This window comes from Drosophila suzukii, chromosome 3 (genome assembly GCF_043229965.1).
Source record: "Drosophila suzukii chromosome 3, CBGP_Dsuzu_IsoJpt1.0, whole genome shotgun sequence".
Taxonomy (NCBI): Eukaryota; Metazoa; Arthropoda; class Insecta; order Diptera; family Drosophilidae; genus Drosophila; species Drosophila suzukii.
The window spans coordinates 64,128,781-64,146,822 of record NC_092082.1 but is presented as its reverse complement, the minus strand read 5'-3'; the positions used below and the strand labels follow the sequence as shown (position 1 = coordinate 64,146,822).

Here is an 18,042-nt window from a genome sequence, read left to right as displayed (position 1 = left end):
TTTTCTTGAAGAAAAAATAAATTATTTTCACAACTGCATAGAGTTTTAGTGTGTATTTATCAGTTCGTCAACTTGCCCTACAACTTTAAAAAGTGAAAAAATATTGGTTCATAGTATCTAACTCCGCTAGAATTTCACCATGGAACTTTTACAGGAACATGCTCAATAGATGTCATCACCTTTCTGCTTTTAAGCCTTTGAAAAATATCATTTTTGGAAAATTGACATTCAAAAACGAATCGTTCGTCACTATACCCTACACTCCCCTATATATTTTTTGTGAAATGTTTTGCTTGAGATTCACAGTACAATCTGCCTAAGCCGGAAAAATTACCTCCCAATTTCAGTTCAATTTATTTTAAGTTTTTATGGTAATCTAGCATTTTATTGGAATATATTTAAAATATATAAATATTTTTTTTTCTATTAATTTGTCGCTTTTGTTTCCACATAAACTTTCCTTCAGATATCTATATTTCTGAGAAAGTTTTTCCTGTAGTAATGCGACGGAGATTTGACTTCCTTTGTTCCCTTAATTTATTCAATTAGCTTGCTGCTTCCGTGGCCTCATTGTCGGCAGTGGTTTCGATGGTTGTTACTTCAATGCCACTTGGGTTACTGCTGTTCAATAGTAATCTGGTTGGCTCAGTAAGACTTGTTATTGGTGCTTTAGTTGTTGAAGTAGTTGTACTTGTCGCTGTCTTTCGCCATTTTCCCCTCCACTTTTTTGGGCCATCTTGGTTGGCTGGCTTCATTTGATTCTTCATTATCTTGTGCCATTCAGATCCGTTGTCTTGTTGGAGGGAGCTTCCAAGTAGATTCACAGTCATCATCTCATTGAAGCCCAGTCTGCTCATCAGACGCATCTGTTGGTTTAGCATAAAGGGAATGGGATATGGGATATAGACTGGAAGGGGATAGAAAACAGGTTGAGTAGCCACTGTATCCATTGGTCCATGGGCCATTGCGGGCGAACTCTCCCACATTCCCGGCATCAGCAGTAAGTCCTGCATTGGATGCTTCTGCTTTTGTCCATAACTAAAAGCTGGTTTCTGCTTCTGAAGAGGTTCTGTTTTTTTAGGTGGCCTTTCTGTGGAATCAGTTGTGTCCGTCACAAGTGGAATTGCGGTTGCCGCATCTTGTATTAGAGTGGGTTCAATTTCTTGTTCCGATTTAATTGACTCTCCAACTTTTGGCTTAGCTAGGGGGTTCGAAAGTACAATCAGTGGAGTTTTTGGATCATCTCCGCTCGCTTTCAGCACTGCTAACGGCTGCTCACTTTGCAATTGGGCAAAAGTTTGACTTGTTAAGAGGAGGGCGAGGGCTGTAAAATAATAGTAAATGTTATACAAATTTCAATCAGTGAATTTTCTGCTACTTACCACAATAAATGAACTTCATGGCGAGATTAAACAAACTGAACTTCGTCTGATAATTTTCGCATTTTATATGTTGTGCTTGAATTGGAAAGTAGGTCTAATCAATTCATTAAAATGTTGCTAATTGGCAAAAAAAATGTTATAAAGAACATATCTTCTTTATACGATTGCTTTCTACAAAGGTTTGAATAAATGGTATTTCTTAAAACTGGTTTATCACGTGCGTTAAATACAAAATTTCATGTTTAGTAATACATTGAACATTGAAATATTTAAGTTATTTATATTTGCGACTTTTAAAAGTACAAGGTTCTTTTACAAAGCGACTGGATTGCACAAAAAACATTTTTCACTTTTTTTATATCCTCAAATTTTATACACATATACTATTTGGTACATAACATAACACATGTATCCGGGCTTGGCAGAAAAAATATTATTTTCTTCGTTAGAATTTTTTAAAGTTTTTTAATAAATTGTAAAAAATGAGTAATCTTTGATTAGCTCTTCGCTCGCTCTTAGCGGTGGCAGCGCTTTTCGCTCTAATTTTTCTACACATGCTTTTGTTTCTGGCGGCGCCAAGAAAGAGAGAGCAATAGATAAAATAGACTAAAAACATTAATATAGGAAATAGCTCTGCTCAGCCCCTGCCGCTATAGTCGAGTACCTCGACTATCAGATACCCGTTACTCAGCTAAAGGGAAATGGAGATACGCAAGCAGCAAAGCGAGATTAAAATGCGCCACCTACCGGGGGTAGACAGATTTAAGCGTTATGGGCGTTAGAGTGGGGGTGTTTTTTGTATCAATTGATAGGTATTGACGAGACCAATACATTTTAGTCAAAGTTTTTCATTTAGCATGAAAATTGTGGGCGTCACAGGTTTGGACGGTTTGTGAATCTGCATGCCTAATCCAAACTTTGTCGCATTTATAGTTTCCGAGATCTCATCGTTCATAAGGACGGACATAGCTAGATCGATCCCGATCAAGAATATAAATATATACTTTATCGGGTCGGAAACGCTTCAGTCCGACTAATCTAATGTATGCTTTAAGTCTACGAGTAAGGGGTGTAATGACTTCATGCTGCTGTTAAAGCGAGATGGACTTGTATATTTATTTTATATCACAAACTTTGACCCAATCGGAAAGTAGGTTAAACCAATTGCTAATTAAGGTAATTGAAACTTGAGTTACTCATTTTAAGATTATCTGGTTAATCTCTTGTAATTCAAATACTTCTGTCACTGTGAACTAGACTGTTCCCTCTTTGATTACTTTGTTTAACCGCAAGAGTTTGCTAATTGTTCATTTAACAATGCAATTTTTGGACCCTGCTAATTCATAAACGCTTAACATACGAAAAGGTAGCTTAGCTTTGATGCCATCGAATATTATATACCCTTTACTCTGCTAAGTTTACTGGAAGGCCTCAGTGAGGGCGAGGGAGATAAAGATATACAAGTAGCAAAGCGTATTTTCCCTTCTTATAACTTCTTAATGAATGGCCCGGATTGAACATTCTTTGGCATATAGTTGGACATTGATACATGCCAAATCCTAACATTCTAGATCTTACGGACAGGGCTAGATCTACCCGGCTAGTGATCCTGTTCAAGAACATATATATTTTATTAGATCGAAAACGCTTTTTTCTACCTGTTACGTACTTTGGGTCGAATCTAACATACCCTTTTACTACGAGTAACGGGTATAGAAATTGTAGTAGGAGTAGTGTAATAATAAATGTGGGGTCGAACATGAGAAGAAAGACTTAATTCAAAAGAAGAAATTATAATAGACAAACAAAAAGGGGGAGGAAGAATCAAGAAACAGATTTGTGAAGACGATGAGAAACAAGAGTAGCCTTGAACCAGTCCGGTACTAAGACTTTGGCTAGGGGACGAGAAAACGATTTCAATCAATTGAAGTTAATATCCATATTTTTAATTAAGTCGAAACTAAATAATAAATATAATAAATATAACAATGATAATATTAATTATAAGCTCGATACTTTTGTAGAGATATTAACTTTTAATCAGCATAATTTTAATTATTTGTTAGCTCTTTATAAATAAATAATAAATAAATCAGCATAACCTCTTGAACTGAAATCTGTATCTGTATCCATATGTTTAAGAAATGTTGTGACTCTTGTTGTCTCGGTTGTATGAGGAGATGCAGCCTAGGCAGTGGATGTTGCTAGAGTTCCTGCCAATCCTGCAACGGCAGTTGACGGATCGGGGGTTGTCGATGTTGAGTTGTATGCGGAATAGCATTAGAGGTTTTTGTAGCTTCTGTTGTCGTGGTTCTTCTAGGCGGAAGTGTAGTAGTGGTTGTGGCTTTTGTTGTAGTAGTTGTTGTTGTGGGTTCCGTTGTTGTGGTTGTTGTTGTGGGTTCCGTTGTAGTGGTTGTTGTTGTGGGTTCCGTTGTTGTGGTTGTTGATGTGGTTGTTGTATGCGGAATAGCATTAGATGTTTTTGTAGCTTCTGTTGTCGTGGTTCTTCTAGGCGGAAGTGTAGTAGTGGTTGTGGTTTTTGTTGTAGTGGTTGTTGTTGTGGGTTCCGTTGTAGTGGTTGTTGTTGTGGGTTCAGTTGTTGTGGTTGTTGATGTGGTTGTTGTATGCGGAATAGCATTAGATGTTTTTGTAGCTTCTGTTGTCGTGGTTCTTCTAGGCGGAAGTGTAGTAGTGGTCGTGGCTTTCGTTGTAGTGGTTGTTGTTGTGGGTTCCGTTGTTGTGGTTGTCGTTGTGGGTTCCGTTGTAGTGGTTGTTGTTGTGGGTCCCGTTGTTGTGGTGGTTGATGTGGATGTTGTATGTGGAATAGCATTAGAGGTTTTGGTAGCTTCTGTTGTCGTGGTTCTTCTAGGCGGAAGTGTAGTAATGGTTGTGGCTTTTGTTGTAGTGGTTGTTGTTGTGGGTTCCGTTGTTGTGGTTGTTGTTGTGGGTTTCGTTGTTGTGGTTGTTGTTGTGGGTTGCGTTATTGTTGTTGTTGTGGGTTCCGTTGTTGTGGTTGTTGTATGCGGAATTGCACTAGAGGTTTTTGTAGCTCTTGTTGTCGTTGTTCTTCTTGTCGGACGTGTAGAGGTTGTTGCTGTGCCTTCTGTGGTCGTGGTTGTAGAAGGCGGACTAGTAGTGGAGGTTGTGGCTTCCGTTGTAGTGGTTGTTGTTGTTGTGGCTTCTGTTGTCGTGTTTGTAGAAGGCGGACTTGTAGTGGAGGTTGTGGCTTCCGTTGTAGTGGTTGTTGTTGTGGGTTCTGTTGTCGTGGTTGTTGAAGGCGGACTTGTAGTGGAGGTTGTGGCTTCCGTTGTTGAGGTTGTTGTTGTGCCTTCTGTTGTCGTGGTTGAAGAAGTCGCACTAGTAGTGGAGGTTGTGGCTTCCGTTGTAGTGGTTGTTGTTGTGGGCTCTGTTGTCGTGGTTGTAGAAGGCGGACTTGTAGTGGAAGTTGTGGCTTCCGTTGTAGAAGTTGTTGTTGTGCCTTCTGTTGTCGTTGTAGTGGTTGTTGTTGTGGCCTCTGGTGTCGTGGTTGTAGAAGGCGGACTAGTAGTGGAGGTTGTGGCTTCCGTTGTAGTGGTTGTTGTTGTGGCTTCTGTTGTCGTGGTTGTAGAAGGCGGACTTGTTGTGGAGGTTGTGGCCTCTGTTGTAGTAGTTGTAGAAGGCGGAATTGCAGTGGAGGTTGTTTGAGTTCCTGTTGGTGTTGGAATGGCAGTTGATGTTGCTGGGTCAGGGGTTGTTGTAGGTGAAACTGTAGTGGATGTTGTTGAAGTTCCTGTCGATCCCGGATCGGCAGTTGCGGTAGATGGGTTATGGGCTGTTGTTGGAGGTCTCGTGGATGTCCTTCTTCTTCGCCATTTTCCCCAAAACTTTTTTAGAGCAAAGTTGGTGGGCGGCTCATCATAGTCTTGATATAAAGAGTCCTTTAGCAAGTTCTCAGTTCTTATTTCATTGATTTTCGCTGCTATTTTATTTTCCAAATCTCCCGTCGGCGGCCTAGCCCTATTATAAGTTTGTTGGTTGCCGTAGCTTAACTTAATGGGAATGGGTACATCCGAATTGAATACTTCTTCCTTTGAGAGTTGATCAGAGGGATCAGCCCGGCAAAAACTTATGCTTGATATGCATAATAGGAAGGCGAGCGCTACACAAACCAAATTTGTTAGTTACCATTATAATTCAAATATATCTGTACCTACCGTAAGCAATGAACGCCATGGTGTTGCCAAATAAACTGTTACCTTCTTTTGATACATTTCGCATTTTATATGCGAAATATCAGCACGTATGAATTGGAAAGTGTGTCATTGGCAAATTTTAATGTCTACTAAGTCTGCTAATTAATATCTAGCTAAACTTCTCTTTAATAAAAAAAAACTAATCTTAGCATCTGTAAATATGTAGGAGTATGTTAATATTTTGTTTCTTAATGCTTGCTAATTTAGAAATGTGGTTTGTTCAAGGAATACACCTACCTATAAAGGTTTAAATACAACGAAATTAAAAAATTCAATTTTTTTTGTTTAATAAAAGTAGGTTATGTGAAGTATATAATCTACCGCAAAGAAGCAATTTGGTAATTCCAATTTAGTTTTTGTTAAGAATAGCCCCAACAAGAATTTAACTGATGACTTTTATATGCTTGTATTGCGCTTCTTAAAGTATAATAAATAAATAAGTTATGAGATAATGCTATAAGTGTCTGCTCTTCACTAGTATTATTGGATTTGGTTGGCTGACTGATCCACTTTTAGCGACCTAGCATATCCTCCATATCCGAAACCACTGGCGGTACCTCCGCCACCACCTCCAGCGGCAAAGTGGGGACTGTGGCCATGACCTCCATCCTCGTGGGTCACCGAGTGCGAGTGGCTGGAGGTGTAAATTGGCTTAGCCACTATCTCGTATGTGGTGGACTTCCCGCCGCCACCGGCCAAGCTCTTCAGTCCCAAAACTCCAGACAGTGTCAAGGCCATCAGAGCTGTCATCAGAGCCTTTCCGGCCATCAGAGCGATGGCGCCGAAGCCCATGGCCATAAGCATTCCCTTCATCATGACTCCGGCTGCCACCAGGGCTTCCAAGCCTCCTTTCTTTCCGAACTTGTGCTTGCGACCCTCTACGAGGGACTTGTCATCCAGCAGGCGGAATCTGAGGAAGCGCGTTTTCAGAAGATTCTCCAGTTTGGCAACTATGTAGCCATTCAAGCGAGTGCTGGGATCACTGGGATAGCTGCGAGCCACTTCTGCAAAAATATAAGTGTTAGTCATGTTCAGATACCTAAAACTTAATCGAAATTTTAATTAATCACCTAATTATTTTTTAGATAAAAATAAATATTTTTTTTTTAAGACGCAATCATGTTATGTCTTTAATGCTGGTGCTCAAAAAGTTTCATGTTCAATATAATTATAATCACAACAACATATGATAACCTATTTAGTTAATTTGATTTAGAAGTCTTAAGAAATGTTTTTTCTAAGAACCAAAAATCTTTAAAAAGTTCCAAACGCGTTTGTGTATTTGTCTTTGAGGAACCTACCTGCCATTAGCTCCGATGTCTTCAGTTCCTTGGCATTTTCATCTTTAACCACACTGACGCCAGGCAAAACGTTCAGTTCCTCCTGCTCGGCGAGCTTTTCCATGATCTTGACAAATTCGATCTTGAGGCACATCCAACTGAACGAAGATGTTTCACAGCCGCTGAGAAGGCTCTCAGCTTTTTGGGGTTTCCGGAGGGTTTCCGTTGCAACTGCAGGCGCTTCCGTGGATTGGACACTTGCTGCCGTGGCGTATTTGCACATGAAGGCAAACAAGGCCAAATAAAACAGATATTCCAGGGTCTTGGTCAGCAACATCTTCGCTATCTACTGCGTTCGGGATTGTTCGAGAGACTGCATCATCCCAATTTTATGGCTTTAGCTTTTATACCCGCTGCCACTGCTTCCATTTCCATTCCCATTTCCCTTTCACCAAAACCGAACTCCGCACCAGGGCCCTTGTGCTTTTCTAATTACCCAAACGATTTGTGGTCGAAATTCTTCCCAGCGTCGGTCAGCTGCGTCCAACTGGGCGGCACTTTCGCTTTCCTCTGCGGCAGTGGCAGGGTCAGTCTTGCGAAACGGCCGGCTAATTCTGTCACCAAAAGGTTCCAGCCAATGAATTCCCCAAGGGGCTGAGAAGAAAACTCTCCCAGACTCGGGAATCCAGGTAATTACAAGTGCCAGATAAAAGTCGCGTGCCTCGGACCTCCATAAATTAAGAGCCAACATTTGCCTGCCTAACTGGGACTAACTAACAATTCATTGTTAATTATTACTACATTTTCATTTGTGTCTGCTCAGCCTCGTTTCGCTACTTTCTTTGCTCGTACTGTCCATGAGGTAATATATCTTTCCACGCCGAGTCTTGACTGTTTAATATTCAGATTACATGCAGTGCTAATGACCAATTTGTAAGTGGCCTTTTGATTTTCGCCTACTGCCAGATGGTTTATGTCTTGGTTGGAAATCATAGGAGGATGCTCGTGTTGGGAAGCAACAGAACAATTGCAATAATTATTATTTATTTCAATAATATTTGTGTAAATAATGCAGGTCATGAATCACTCTTGAACAATACATTTAGAAGATGGTCTAAAACTGCTTATAATTTGATTTTGATTTAGCAATAAATTGTTTTTAAATTCTTTCAATTTTCCTATCTTTATACCCTTGCAGAGGGTATAATGATTTCAGTCAGAAGTTTGCAACGCAGTGAAGGAGACGTTTCCATAAAGTATATACATATATTCTTGATCAGCATGACTAGACGAGTCGATCTAGCCATGTCCGTCTGTCCGTCCGTTTCTACGTAAACTAGTCTCTCAGTCTTAAAGCTATCGGGCTGAAACTTTCCCAAAAGTCTTATATCTTTTGAAGGTGGTATATAATTCGGAACCAGCCGGATCGGACCACTATATCTTATAGCACCCATAGGAATAATCGGAAAAAAAATTTTAAAAAATTATATATTTGGTGTTTTTTAACATATAACCTCATAAGCTAGGAAATAACATTTTTAATTAGTTTTAGTTTAGACTATAGCATATAACTGCCATAGGAACTATCGAAAAATTGGTGGGAAAATAATATGAAACAAATTATAGCTTCGGTGTTTTTTTACATATAACCTCCTACGCTTGGAAATAACATTTTTTAATTAGCTCTGAATTTCGAATTTAATTTTATCAAAATTGGATATATTATTATATATATATATATTATTATATTATATAGCTGCCATAGGAACGATCGGAAAATCGGTGGGAAAATAATATGAACCAATTTATAGCTTCGGTGTTTTCTGAAATATTATTTTATACTATTTGGAATATCATTTTTTGTATTTATACCCGTTACACGTAGAGTAAAAGGGTATACTAGATTCGTCGGAAAGTATGTAACAGGCAGAAGGAAGCGTTTCCGACCCCATAAAGTATATATATTCTTGATCAGGATCACTAGCCGAGTCGATCTAGCCATGTCCGTCTGTCCGTCTGTCCGTCTGTCTTTCCGGATGAACGCTGAGATCTCGGAAACTAGCTAGGCTATTGAGATTTGGCGTGCAGATTCCTGAGCTTCTTACGCAGCGCAAGTTTGTTTCAGTAGAGTGCCACGCCCACTCTAACGCCCACAAACCGCCCAAAACTGTGGCTCCTACAGTTTTGATGCTAGAATAAAAATTTTAACTGAAATGTAATGTTCTCATCAATACCTATCGATTGACCTAAAAAAAAATTGCCACGCCCACCCTAACGCCCATAAACGGCCCACAAACTTCAAAAAATCGTAAATATGAACGTGGATATCTCGGAAACTATCAAAGATAGAGAATTGGGATTTCAGATTTAGATTCCGTAGCCTTATACGCAGCGCAAGTTTGTTACGCGAATATGCCACGCCCACTCTAACGCCCACAAGCCGCGAAAACCTGTGACGCCCACAATTTTTATGCTAGATGAAAAATTTTAGCTGAAATGTATTGGTCTCGACAAAACCTATCGATTGATCCAAAAAATTTGCCACGCCCACTCTAACGCCTATAACGCTTAAATCTGTATACCGCCGGTAGGTGGAGCATTTTAATCTTGCTTTGCTACTTGCATATCTCTATTTAGCTGAGTAACGGGTATCTGATAGTCGAGGTACTCGACTATAGCGTTCTTCCTTGTTTTAAATTTAATAATTATAACTGCAAGGGTATACAAGCTTCGGCTTCTGTGAAGTTAACTTGTTTTATCTAGTTTCTATGAAGACTAATTATGTTATTAATAATTGTATGCTTTCTTACTCTTTTGGGCTGCAAACAAAACATACCATCAGAAATAAATGTTGATTTCTTACTTGTACGTATCTGCTAAAAATCGAAACTTTAATATGTGTATGCTTTGCTAGTATAACAAGATTTTATTTAAAAATGAAGATAGGTTGATTTAGAAAACGTAGATCAATAAATAATAAATATTAATATGTATGCGGCAAGCTTTAGAGTACTGATTTTTATTTTCCAGAGGGCGCTGCAGTCGTTGTGGTCGTGGTTGTAGTTGTAGTTGTAGTTGTAGTCCTCTTGTTCCTGAATTTTTCACCGAATCTTTCAAAGAATCCTGTTCCATTGTTGTTGTTGAATGGGGGGAATCGCAGCTGTCCAAGGTTTCCACCATCCTCAACCACCGGCGCAGCTTCAATAATCTCCTCCGTATTCACAGCGCCATCCTTGACTGCCAGGGATGTCTTTTCATCTTCGACAGGAAGGGCCCAGGCCAAGGATACCAAAAGGCCAACAATGAGGGCGAATTTAATCTGCCAACCGAAGAGTTTGTTGCTCAAGCCGTTCATCTTGAATCTGTTGAATTTCGGCCACCTCGGTTGCCAGTTTTATACCAACGCCAAGTGGGACATTTGGCTGAAAATCAATTAGGAAGTTTACGCAAAGAAAGCCCGTGGGCCTAAATCCAGACAAATAAGTTTGCTAATATAATTAAGAAATATTTGTCCACTATATTTGTTTTTGCACGAGGTCCAATGAAAGTGCCTATAAAAGAAACTAAAAACCAAACTGATTTCAATTTGAGTTTATTTACACTTTTTAGGTTGTACGCTTTTTTCTAGTGTCAACATAAATCAATTTGTTGGCTGACCATTAATCATTGTCCTTTGGCAACATTTTTGGCCATGCCATGCTGATAAAAAGTCGGAAAATATGTTCAACCTTCAACAAGATTGAACAGCGCCAGATATACTTCCTGTAAATGTTCCGAATTTTCCGTTTTAAGCAAAAATGTTTGAAGAGCGTTTGGTTTTGCATTTGTGAATCATTTTTATTCAATTGCTTTAAGTTATTTGAATAAATACTTATGAAGTAGGCTCTTGAGCAGGCATAATCTTCGTTGTTTTCGATGAACCTGAGTGACATTTACAACCGCCAAGAGACATGTGGATTGTGAAATGTGCAATAAATATGGCGCAATCATGATTGACTTTACGAGTAGTATCCTTAAGCATTGTCCTTGAGCTAGCCAAGAGTCGTGGGACCGTTTCAATTGTTCTCTTTTTTTGTGATTTTCTTTTTTGGTATGTCGCAGCTAACTAACTAAGTGTAACTAAATAATTATTGACTACGAATTAGGCCATTCTTCAGGAAAGTCTTAGGGGGATAGGTGGAGGAAATGAGGGTGCAGTGGGAGGAAGTTGAAGAAGGGTGAAGCTTTGGTAGGGTAAGATATAGCAGGTGAAAGATTCGGGCTAGTACAGCGTGGGATGGATGGATCGGTCGACGGTTTCTGGCTTAGAAGGGCTGGGCCAGGCCGTAGTGGTTGTAGGCCAGATCGGCGGCTCCAGCCTGACCGTTGCGGCTCCAGTCGGAGTGCACGATGTCGGCGTTCAGGGGGCTGCCGGTGATGTAGGCAGTGGTGATGTGTTCCTTCTTCTTGGCCAGCAGGTCCTTGAAGAAGGTGGCACCTGCGGGGAAAACCGGTTTCAAAAGCGCCCTTCTATGGACCATTGCGGACAAACTCACCAGCCAGAATGAGGGCCAGGAAGGAGATGGCCAGGGCCTTCAGCGAGATGAACTTGATGATGGTGAACATAATCTTGACAACGACGGCCTTCTTCAGCTTCAGGGCCAAAAGAAGGGGCAGCAGCATCTTCTTCATGCGCTTGCTGCGGGACTCTGTTTATTTTATTTGGGGAGAAAGCAAAAAGAAAGTGGGAAATATAGAAATGCTCCTAAAAGTATTCAACGCTTGGCAGTCAAGTGAAAGCTTTCCCTTCACTTTTCGCCAGAGCAACTAAGTATGCCAGTAGTTTTGCTTTTGGCAGCTGGCTTTGTGCGCACTCGAGTGGACCTTAGTACTTTTAGCCCTTTGAATGTAAACTTGTAAGTCGGGAAATGGCATTACTTTGAGTGGCAGTACGGTTTTCTGAAATTAATCACCCAAAAGTAATTTTACTTTTACCTTGAATTTGAATCTCAAGAATTGGAAGTGTGGGGGTATAAAATATTATACATTTTTGGGTATTAAAAAGTTAAGATTTTCGTTCATTTTTAGATAATTACTTTTTAGATTTTAAAATTTTAAATGTAAAAGACTACCAAAATGGTACTTCGTTTACATTTTACAACTGATAAAAAATTAAGAATGAAGTTTAGAAATTGTCTTAGAATCCAATGCCAGTCATGTCTTAAGAAAAATCACTTTTAGAAGAATACTTTCTTCGAAATCACTCTGGTATACATATGTAGTTCGGGACCCCTTAAAGAAGGCACCGATCACTCACCCTCCATGGCGCGTCCGGTGTACTCGTTCTCGGCGATCTCCTCCTGCTCATCGCCGGAGAAGGAGAGGTTCAGCTCGTGGGTCTCCAGGTAGCGCTCGGCGCGGTCCTCGAAGGACTCGACGGCCTTGGCGGCCCCGAAGCTGCGGCCCGTCTCCGAGCGGTCGATCCTCAGGCCGCCGAAGAGCGCGACGGACTCCTCGCCGTCCAGGCGGTTCAGCATGTTGACCAGGTCCCGCTCGCTGTTGTCCTGCGAGGGCAGGGCAAGGGAGCCACACACAAGGCTGGCCAGCAGCACTACACATACGAATTTCGCGCACATTTTGATTAGCACTTGGGGTTTTCGACTTGAGAGGGTTATAATCCTTGGGACGGCTGCCTGGAGCTGGTGAGTGCTGCCTTTGCTTTGTGAACGGGAATCGCTTTGTGATTAATTGAATGCACTGCCCCCGCGTTTTATACCATTTCGATTCGACGTCGATTGACCAATTTTGTGGCTAGAAATCGCGCGCCCGGCCAAAACGCACCGCGCCGCACTGCAATAACAATAACAATACCGAAAACCAATACCGAAATCCAAAAACAATTTATGCAAAGCATATGCGTATGCTACCTGGCCGGCAATTTCTTGACCATATTTCCACGCACGTCGCGATGTCAACGAAAGGGAAGTGGCCAGTGGTCGGTGGTCGGTAGTCGGGCGGCTGAATATGATTTTTGTATATACATATATTTTATATAAGCAAGTGGCCCGATTTCGGGTGCTCAGCCGTTATCCGAATCCTAATTGGCATTCAATGGAGTCGCCGGGGCGACGTGTTCGGATTGCCTGTGCCAGATTCTTGGGCGAGTGTTCCTCCCACCGGGCCATTAGGGCCCACAGATTATAGTGGTGGATCTGCGAGACGAGAGCCATCCGTATTTGGTATGCCCCGCCGGTGGTGACTTAATGCACCATTTGGCCCAGTTAGTTGCTCTGGCCAGGCGCTTTCAGCGCTTTCGATTTCATTCTCCTTTGTCAAGTGGCGTTTGCGGCTCGTTTTCTATTTCAATTGCTTCTAAATCTGCCTCCGAAAGAAAGCTGAATTGTAGCACATCGCCGCATATATCTCTTTTCAATCGCAAAGTGACACTTTTATGAGCATAAGTAGAAAGTTTCTGGTAAACAATTAACATGCCAAGCGGCCGTCACATGGCCACTAGAAACTCCAATTATGAGCAGGGCCACAAACTTGCCAAAACTGAATCCCCAGCTTATCAGTTCTGCTTTTCTGCTTCTGCTTCTGCTTCAGTTTTATTTTTTTCGCTTTATTTTGCTGTGCAGCAACAGAACCTGCCACAAGTTTTAATTGCCAGCCGCAAACTTGTTGCCGCCCGGCGAGCAAAGTTCCAGATATTTGTTTTGGGGTCTGTCAGCCTTTCAATTAAGCCCTGGGAAAGTCTCTCGGCCACAGGTAAACACGTGCGTGGATTACGGATTTAATTTTTGTCGGGTGCAATACTCTTGGTTTTATTCAAACATTCGACTTGACTATGCTGTTGCTGTGCGCAATAAATTAGTTAATTACATTTCGAATAAATTACTACAGGCTAAGGGTTTCAAACGAAGGCACATCTTTTGCAGCTTTTGGAGCGCTTTACTGCTGCTGCTGGCCGGCGTAGGCCAGCTCCTGAGCATCGGACTCATCGCCGATGCTGCGGGCATAGGGGTAGGACGAGGAGGCTCCCGAGCTCCAGCCGGCGCTGGCGGGGGCGGACCAGGCGTTCGAGCTGTAGCCTCCGCCGATGCCGCTGCCTCCGAACTTGTTGCCGAATCCGCCCAGCAGGCGGGAGCCGCCGACCAGGATGGCCAGGAAGAAGGCCAGCTTGGCCACGATCACGGCCTTGAAGGTCAGCAGGGCCAGGAAGCCGAGCACCAGGGGAATGACGGCGAACAGCTTGGCTCCGATGGCCAGGGCCAGGGGTCCCAGCATCTTCTTGATCTTGCCACGGCCTGGAAATCGGTGTTATGTAATTATCACTGTTTATGGGGCAAATTTGCAGGGTAAAACCCACCTTCATCGAGGGCACGGGCCACCTGCTGGGTGGTCTCGGCGGGCAGCTTGAACTCCAGGTTGTGGCTGCTCAGGAACTCGGCGGCACTGGAGATGGCCATATCCACCAGACGACCAGTACGCTCATCGGCGTTCTGGGGCAGCTCGGCGTAGACATCCTGCTCACTCAGGGACTTTCCGGTGCGGGAAACGGGACTGGCAGGGTCTCTGAAATATTATAAACAGGTAAATTATAATTAAGCAAACCAAATCTTAACTTTAAGATTGTTTCCTATTATAACACTTGCTAATTTGTATAATTCCTCTACTTCTCCTTCCGAATGATATTACGTTGAGAAAGGCATTATTTTAGTATTAATTAACAAATCTATTTCAAGACCTAAAGTTTTTCGCACCAGTTGAGATCTTAATATAGATATTCACTGTTACTACTTTTTAACTATTTCCCTAAATGATATATGTATTTTAAAAGCTGTTTAACTGTGTATAGTTTCACTCAAAACCCTGACACATTAAATAATTGTTCGTAACTAATTATGAATTATCTCTCCGATCTTGAGCAATTTTTTTTAAGATTACTTTATGTAACCCGCTTAAAAAGCTTTCCTTTTGATTTTGATCATCATTTAGTTTAAACTAGCTTTCTCAAAAGACTTCGTAAGCTTTATGATGCAACCACTTAAACTAGCACGGATTGAAGATTTCATCAGGCACGTTCTGTTTTCAGTTTCGGTTTCGTTTTTGGTTCGGTTTCTGTTTCGAGAATCAGGCACTTTCACTATAAACAAACACACACCTCTGGAAGGTGACTCCGCTGGCCAGCTCGATGTTGTTGCTCCTGGCGGCGCGGTTCAGGGCGGTGATGCCCTTGACGGCCAGGCAGGTGGCCATGTCGTCGCTCTCCAGACAGGCGCCCAGGTATCTGGCTGCCCTGCCCAGGGTATTATCGCCCTCGACGCGGTTGTCTTGGACACTGGGCGCGGCGAAGGCGCAGCTGGCCGCCAAAAGGGTCACACAGGCGATGGCGAACACTTTCATTATGATCGGTTGATGCGCGGTTAATCCTTGCTAGTATAGCTAGTTCTAAGATCGGGCTGCTGCTTCTCTTCGGGAACGCTGAGATGAGTTTGATGTATGCGTCTCCGGACATCTAGCCTTATATATTGGGCTGTGGCCAACAGCTCAGCCGGCGTCGCAGTCGGTGCGCATTACAAAACAATTTAAAAGTAAATTAAATAAAACCCGGTGAGAGACGGCGGAAGCTACGTTAAAGACGCGAAAAGAGCGCACTCCGAATTGGAGACCGGGCCCAAAAAAGAGTCACAGCCACATAAATCTGGAGAACGGCGGGGAAATAAAGTCAACTTGTTTGTTAAGTGAACATGTTCATTTGGGGCTGCCTTTTTTTCGGCAGCGCCGCTCCGGCGACGTCGTCATCCGTCAACGTTAACGTCGCGGAGAGAGAAACTCGTACTTGGTCTTGGACTTGGCCGTTGCGCCAAAAGGGGCACCCTCGGGTAAACAATCGGCATCATTGGCTAAGGTCTGCACGGCGAAAAAATCAACTGGATTACATAACCTACCTATGCCTACGGATCTTGAAAATCACTCAAAACCAACGAATGAGTTCTTGTAAATAGAGCAACAAATCAGAGATAGCCAGGGTTTGTTTGAAGCTCCTATGCTTATCGATTTTGCAAAGTGTTGAACCTCTGCATTTCTTAATATAAATTTAAATATAAATTATATGTGTCAAGCTATTATTTTATTCTTACGACAATACGACTTAACATATTTGCTGAAATAAGTGTGTTATATATAAAGTTATGAGTATTCTTTTCTCGTCCGCATGTTGAACTCAAAGTAATTTATTTAATTTTTGGACTGGGACTTAAGCCCCACTTTCTGTTAGACACACAAATGAAAATTCCAATCGATCCCCATCTTCTGCATTAAAGACACCCAAATAAAATATTTTGAACAATTTTTAGTTTGTAGAACATTTCATATTTTAATATTTTATGCTTAGAATTTGCTTTAAAAATTCAGCTTAAAACAATTTGGAAATACAAAACTATAAATGGATATAATAAGTGATTCACAAATATTCTTCTAGCGGTAAAATAACTTATTGTATTTACCATAAGGACCAACTTAAGAACTACTTCTAGTTTTGGGTGGCTTGCACCAGAAAAGTAAAATTAATTTTATAACACTTTCATGACTCTTAATTTTTCCTCGGTGTAGGTGGCCTAACTTGGGCATCGTCTTTAAGCCCGATACAACGCCCTCAATGAGGCTGGGGCCCTGGTGTTTACCGGAGGTCTGGGCCTGCGTTTACGCTCAGCTTTCATCCGACTCTCGCAATACCCAAGTCACATATTTGCTAATTTATTGACGCTTCTTAACCGATCCGGTTGCCGTATATTTCACGCAGCCCATTTATGAACGCAAAAATGTGTTTTTTTCTTTCTCCAGCATAAATGGGTCACTTTTATTTGCTGTGGTTTTTGTTGCTACTATTAGGATATGGTGAAATAGTGTTTAGCACGTCGATGATTGAACTGGACTGTGTGGCGAATGTGTCTATGTGGTAATAATTGAAAGTTAAGTGGGTGAGGTGCTATGGGTGGAGGTGAATGAGATGCTCTAGCTGGCCTTTATATAACAAGCGGAAACGAATTTGCTGAGAGCGGTTTTGGAGAGTTCACAAAAATACGAAAAATATTTTGTTCTGCCGCAGGCTGTGTGTAGAACAGCATTTCCTTTGCATCTTTTGTTTTATCGATTTGTCATGGAATAGTTTTCATTAAATCCTGTTGGGAATACAAGTTTAACAAGAAAAAAAGATATAGCCGACGGTCTCGACTATTAGATGACCGATGCTCAGCTAAAGGGAGTGGGCGGGAGATGAAGATATGCATGCAGAAAATCGGTTGATTCCGAGATAGCACACCTCGTCAACACGCCACCTATCGTACATTACTTTTAACTATTTAATCAATTTAGTTGGTTTTATCGTTATGGTCGTTAGTACGTGTTAGAGTGGACACCCTGCTGAAATAAACTTGAGCCGCGCAAGAATCTCTAGAATCTGCGTGCTTAATCCCAACTTTTTAGCTTTTATAGTTTCCGAGATCTCAGCGTTCATACGGACGGACGGGTATACTTTATAGGGTCCGAGGCGCTTCCTTCTTCCTGTTACATACTTTCCGACGAATTTAATATACCCCTTTACTCTACTACAGGTATAAAAATAGAATTACATTTTTTTTTATTTTACTTGATATGCTTTGGCTTCTTAGCTTATATATATTTTTAAAGTGCAATTTACCTTTGCATCTGATCAGTTTTATTGGAAATTTATGGATCAAGAAAGGTATGTATTAATTATAAGGTACATTGATGTCCGTTATTGCTTTATAATTTTTGTAAAATATATAAAATATTGCTGTTACTAATTTGCAATCAAATTCGCTTAAGTTCTGGAAAGTTTACATATAATTCGCATGGAAAACCTAGCTTTAAGTATAAGCAAGTGTGAGAATTTGCTGACAGAATTTACACACTTGAAATTCTGCAAGCATTTCACAAATTTGTCCTATCATTAGACTAGATCTGCACTCAATTCCCCAAAAGAAAATAGTTTCTCTCGCGACTTGAGACGTTTTTACAGGTCTATCAAGCGGCAGTGTGAACTTTGTGGCTCATCCATTCAGACATTTAGACATCCAGCCATCGATGATTTCCCAGTCACGTTCTGTTTCCACGGCCTGCATGGTGGCAGTTTATGTTGCTAGC

General features: G+C 41.4%; 6 protein-coding genes across 6 annotated transcripts; all 6 read right to left on the bottom strand.

The window, feature by feature from the left end:
• Positions 1-523: 523 nt before the first annotated feature.
• On the bottom strand, positions 524-1,493 carry LOC108007552 (uncharacterized). Its single transcript, XM_017071243.4, has 2 exons — positions 1,383-1,493; positions 524-1,324 (listed from the first exon to the last, which is right to left on the bottom strand). Exons 1-2 carry the CDS (start codon positions 1,399-1,401, stop codon positions 546-548), a joined length of 798 nt encoding a protein of 265 aa, XP_016926732.4. The 5' UTR covers positions 1,402-1,493; the 3' UTR covers positions 524-545.
• Positions 1,494-3,059: 1,566 nt separating this feature from the next.
• Positions 3,060-5,643, bottom strand: LOC118878028 (mucin-2). Its single transcript, XM_036819154.3, has 2 exons — positions 5,576-5,643; positions 3,060-5,520 (listed from the first exon to the last, which is right to left on the bottom strand). Exons 1-2 carry the CDS (start codon positions 5,637-5,639, stop codon positions 3,587-3,589), a joined length of 1,998 nt encoding a protein of 665 aa, XP_036675049.3. The 5' UTR covers positions 5,640-5,643; the 3' UTR covers positions 3,060-3,586.
• A 160-nt stretch (positions 5,644-5,803) lies between these two features.
• On the bottom strand, positions 5,804-7,231 carry Osi16 (DUF1676 domain-containing protein Osi16). The gene is made up of 2 exons (XM_036819155.3): positions 6,916-7,231; positions 5,804-6,618 (listed from the first exon to the last, which is right to left on the bottom strand). Exons 1-2 carry the CDS (start codon positions 7,229-7,231, stop codon positions 6,095-6,097), a joined length of 840 nt encoding a protein of 279 aa, XP_036675050.1. The 3' UTR covers positions 5,804-6,094.
• Positions 7,232-9,793: 2,562 nt separating this feature from the next.
• LOC118878030 (uncharacterized) lies at positions 9,794-10,566 on the bottom strand. The gene has a single exon (XM_036819156.3). It carries the CDS (start codon positions 10,247-10,249, stop codon positions 9,914-9,916), a length of 336 nt encoding a protein of 111 aa, XP_036675051.1. The 5' UTR covers positions 10,250-10,566; the 3' UTR covers positions 9,794-9,913.
• Positions 10,567-10,705: 139 nt separating this feature from the next.
• Osi15 (DUF1676 domain-containing protein Osi15) lies at positions 10,706-12,621 on the bottom strand. Its single transcript, XM_017082636.4, has 3 exons — positions 12,191-12,621; positions 11,430-11,582; positions 10,706-11,371 (listed from the first exon to the last, which is right to left on the bottom strand). The coding sequence occupies exons 1-3, from the start codon at positions 12,507-12,509 to the stop codon at positions 11,199-11,201; spliced, it is 645 nt and encodes a 214-aa protein (XP_016938125.3). The 5' UTR covers positions 12,510-12,621; the 3' UTR covers positions 10,706-11,198.
• A 1,037-nt stretch (positions 12,622-13,658) lies between these two features.
• On the bottom strand, positions 13,659-15,379 carry Osi14 (DUF1676 domain-containing protein Osi14). Its single transcript, XM_017071242.4, has 3 exons — positions 15,038-15,379; positions 14,243-14,448; positions 13,659-14,180 (listed from the first exon to the last, which is right to left on the bottom strand). The coding sequence occupies exons 1-3, from the start codon at positions 15,277-15,279 to the stop codon at positions 13,825-13,827; spliced, it is 804 nt and encodes a 267-aa protein (XP_016926731.4). The 5' UTR covers positions 15,280-15,379; the 3' UTR covers positions 13,659-13,824.
• Positions 15,380-18,042: the final 2,663 nt, after the last annotated feature.

Coding starts and splice junctions, on each gene's coding strand:
- LOC118878028 (XM_036819154.3), bottom strand. CDS start 5,639: ATGCGAAATGTATCAAAAGAAGGTAACAGTTTATTTGGCAACACCATG. Junction 5,521..5,575: donor CATGGCGTTCATTGCTTACG/GTAGGTACAGAT, acceptor TGGTTTGTGTAG/CGCTCGCCTTCCTATTATGC.
- Osi16 (XM_036819155.3), bottom strand. CDS start 7,231: ATGTTGCTGACCAAGACCCTGGAATATCTGTTTTATTTGGCCTTGTTT. Junction 6,619..6,915: donor GACATCGGAGCTAATGGCAG/GTAGGTTCCTCA, acceptor ATATTTTTGCAG/AAGTGGCTCGCAGCTATCCC.
- LOC118878030 (XM_036819156.3), bottom strand. CDS start 10,249: ATGAACGGCTTGAGCAACAAACTCTTCGGTTGGCAGATTAAATTCGCC.
- Osi15 (XM_017082636.4), bottom strand. CDS start 12,509: ATGTGCGCGAAATTCGTATGTGTAGTGCTGCTGGCCAGCCTTGTGTGT. Junction 11,583..12,190: donor CACCGGACGCGCCATGGAGG/GTGAGTGATCGG, acceptor TAAAATAAACAG/AGTCCCGCAGCAAGCGCATG. Junction 11,372..11,429: donor CCTGGCCCTCATTCTGGCTG/GTGAGTTTGTCC, acceptor TTTTCCCCGCAG/GTGCCACCTTCTTCAAGGAC.
- Osi14 (XM_017071242.4), bottom strand. CDS start 15,279: ATGAAAGTGTTCGCCATCGCCTGTGTGACCCTTTTGGCGGCCAGCTGC. Junction 14,449..15,037: donor AGCGGAGTCACCTTCCAGAG/GTGTGTGTTTGT, acceptor ATAATATTTCAG/AGACCCTGCCAGTCCCGTTT. Junction 14,181..14,242: donor GGCCCGTGCCCTCGATGAAG/GTGGGTTTTACC, acceptor ACCGATTTCCAG/GCCGTGGCAAGATCAAGAAG.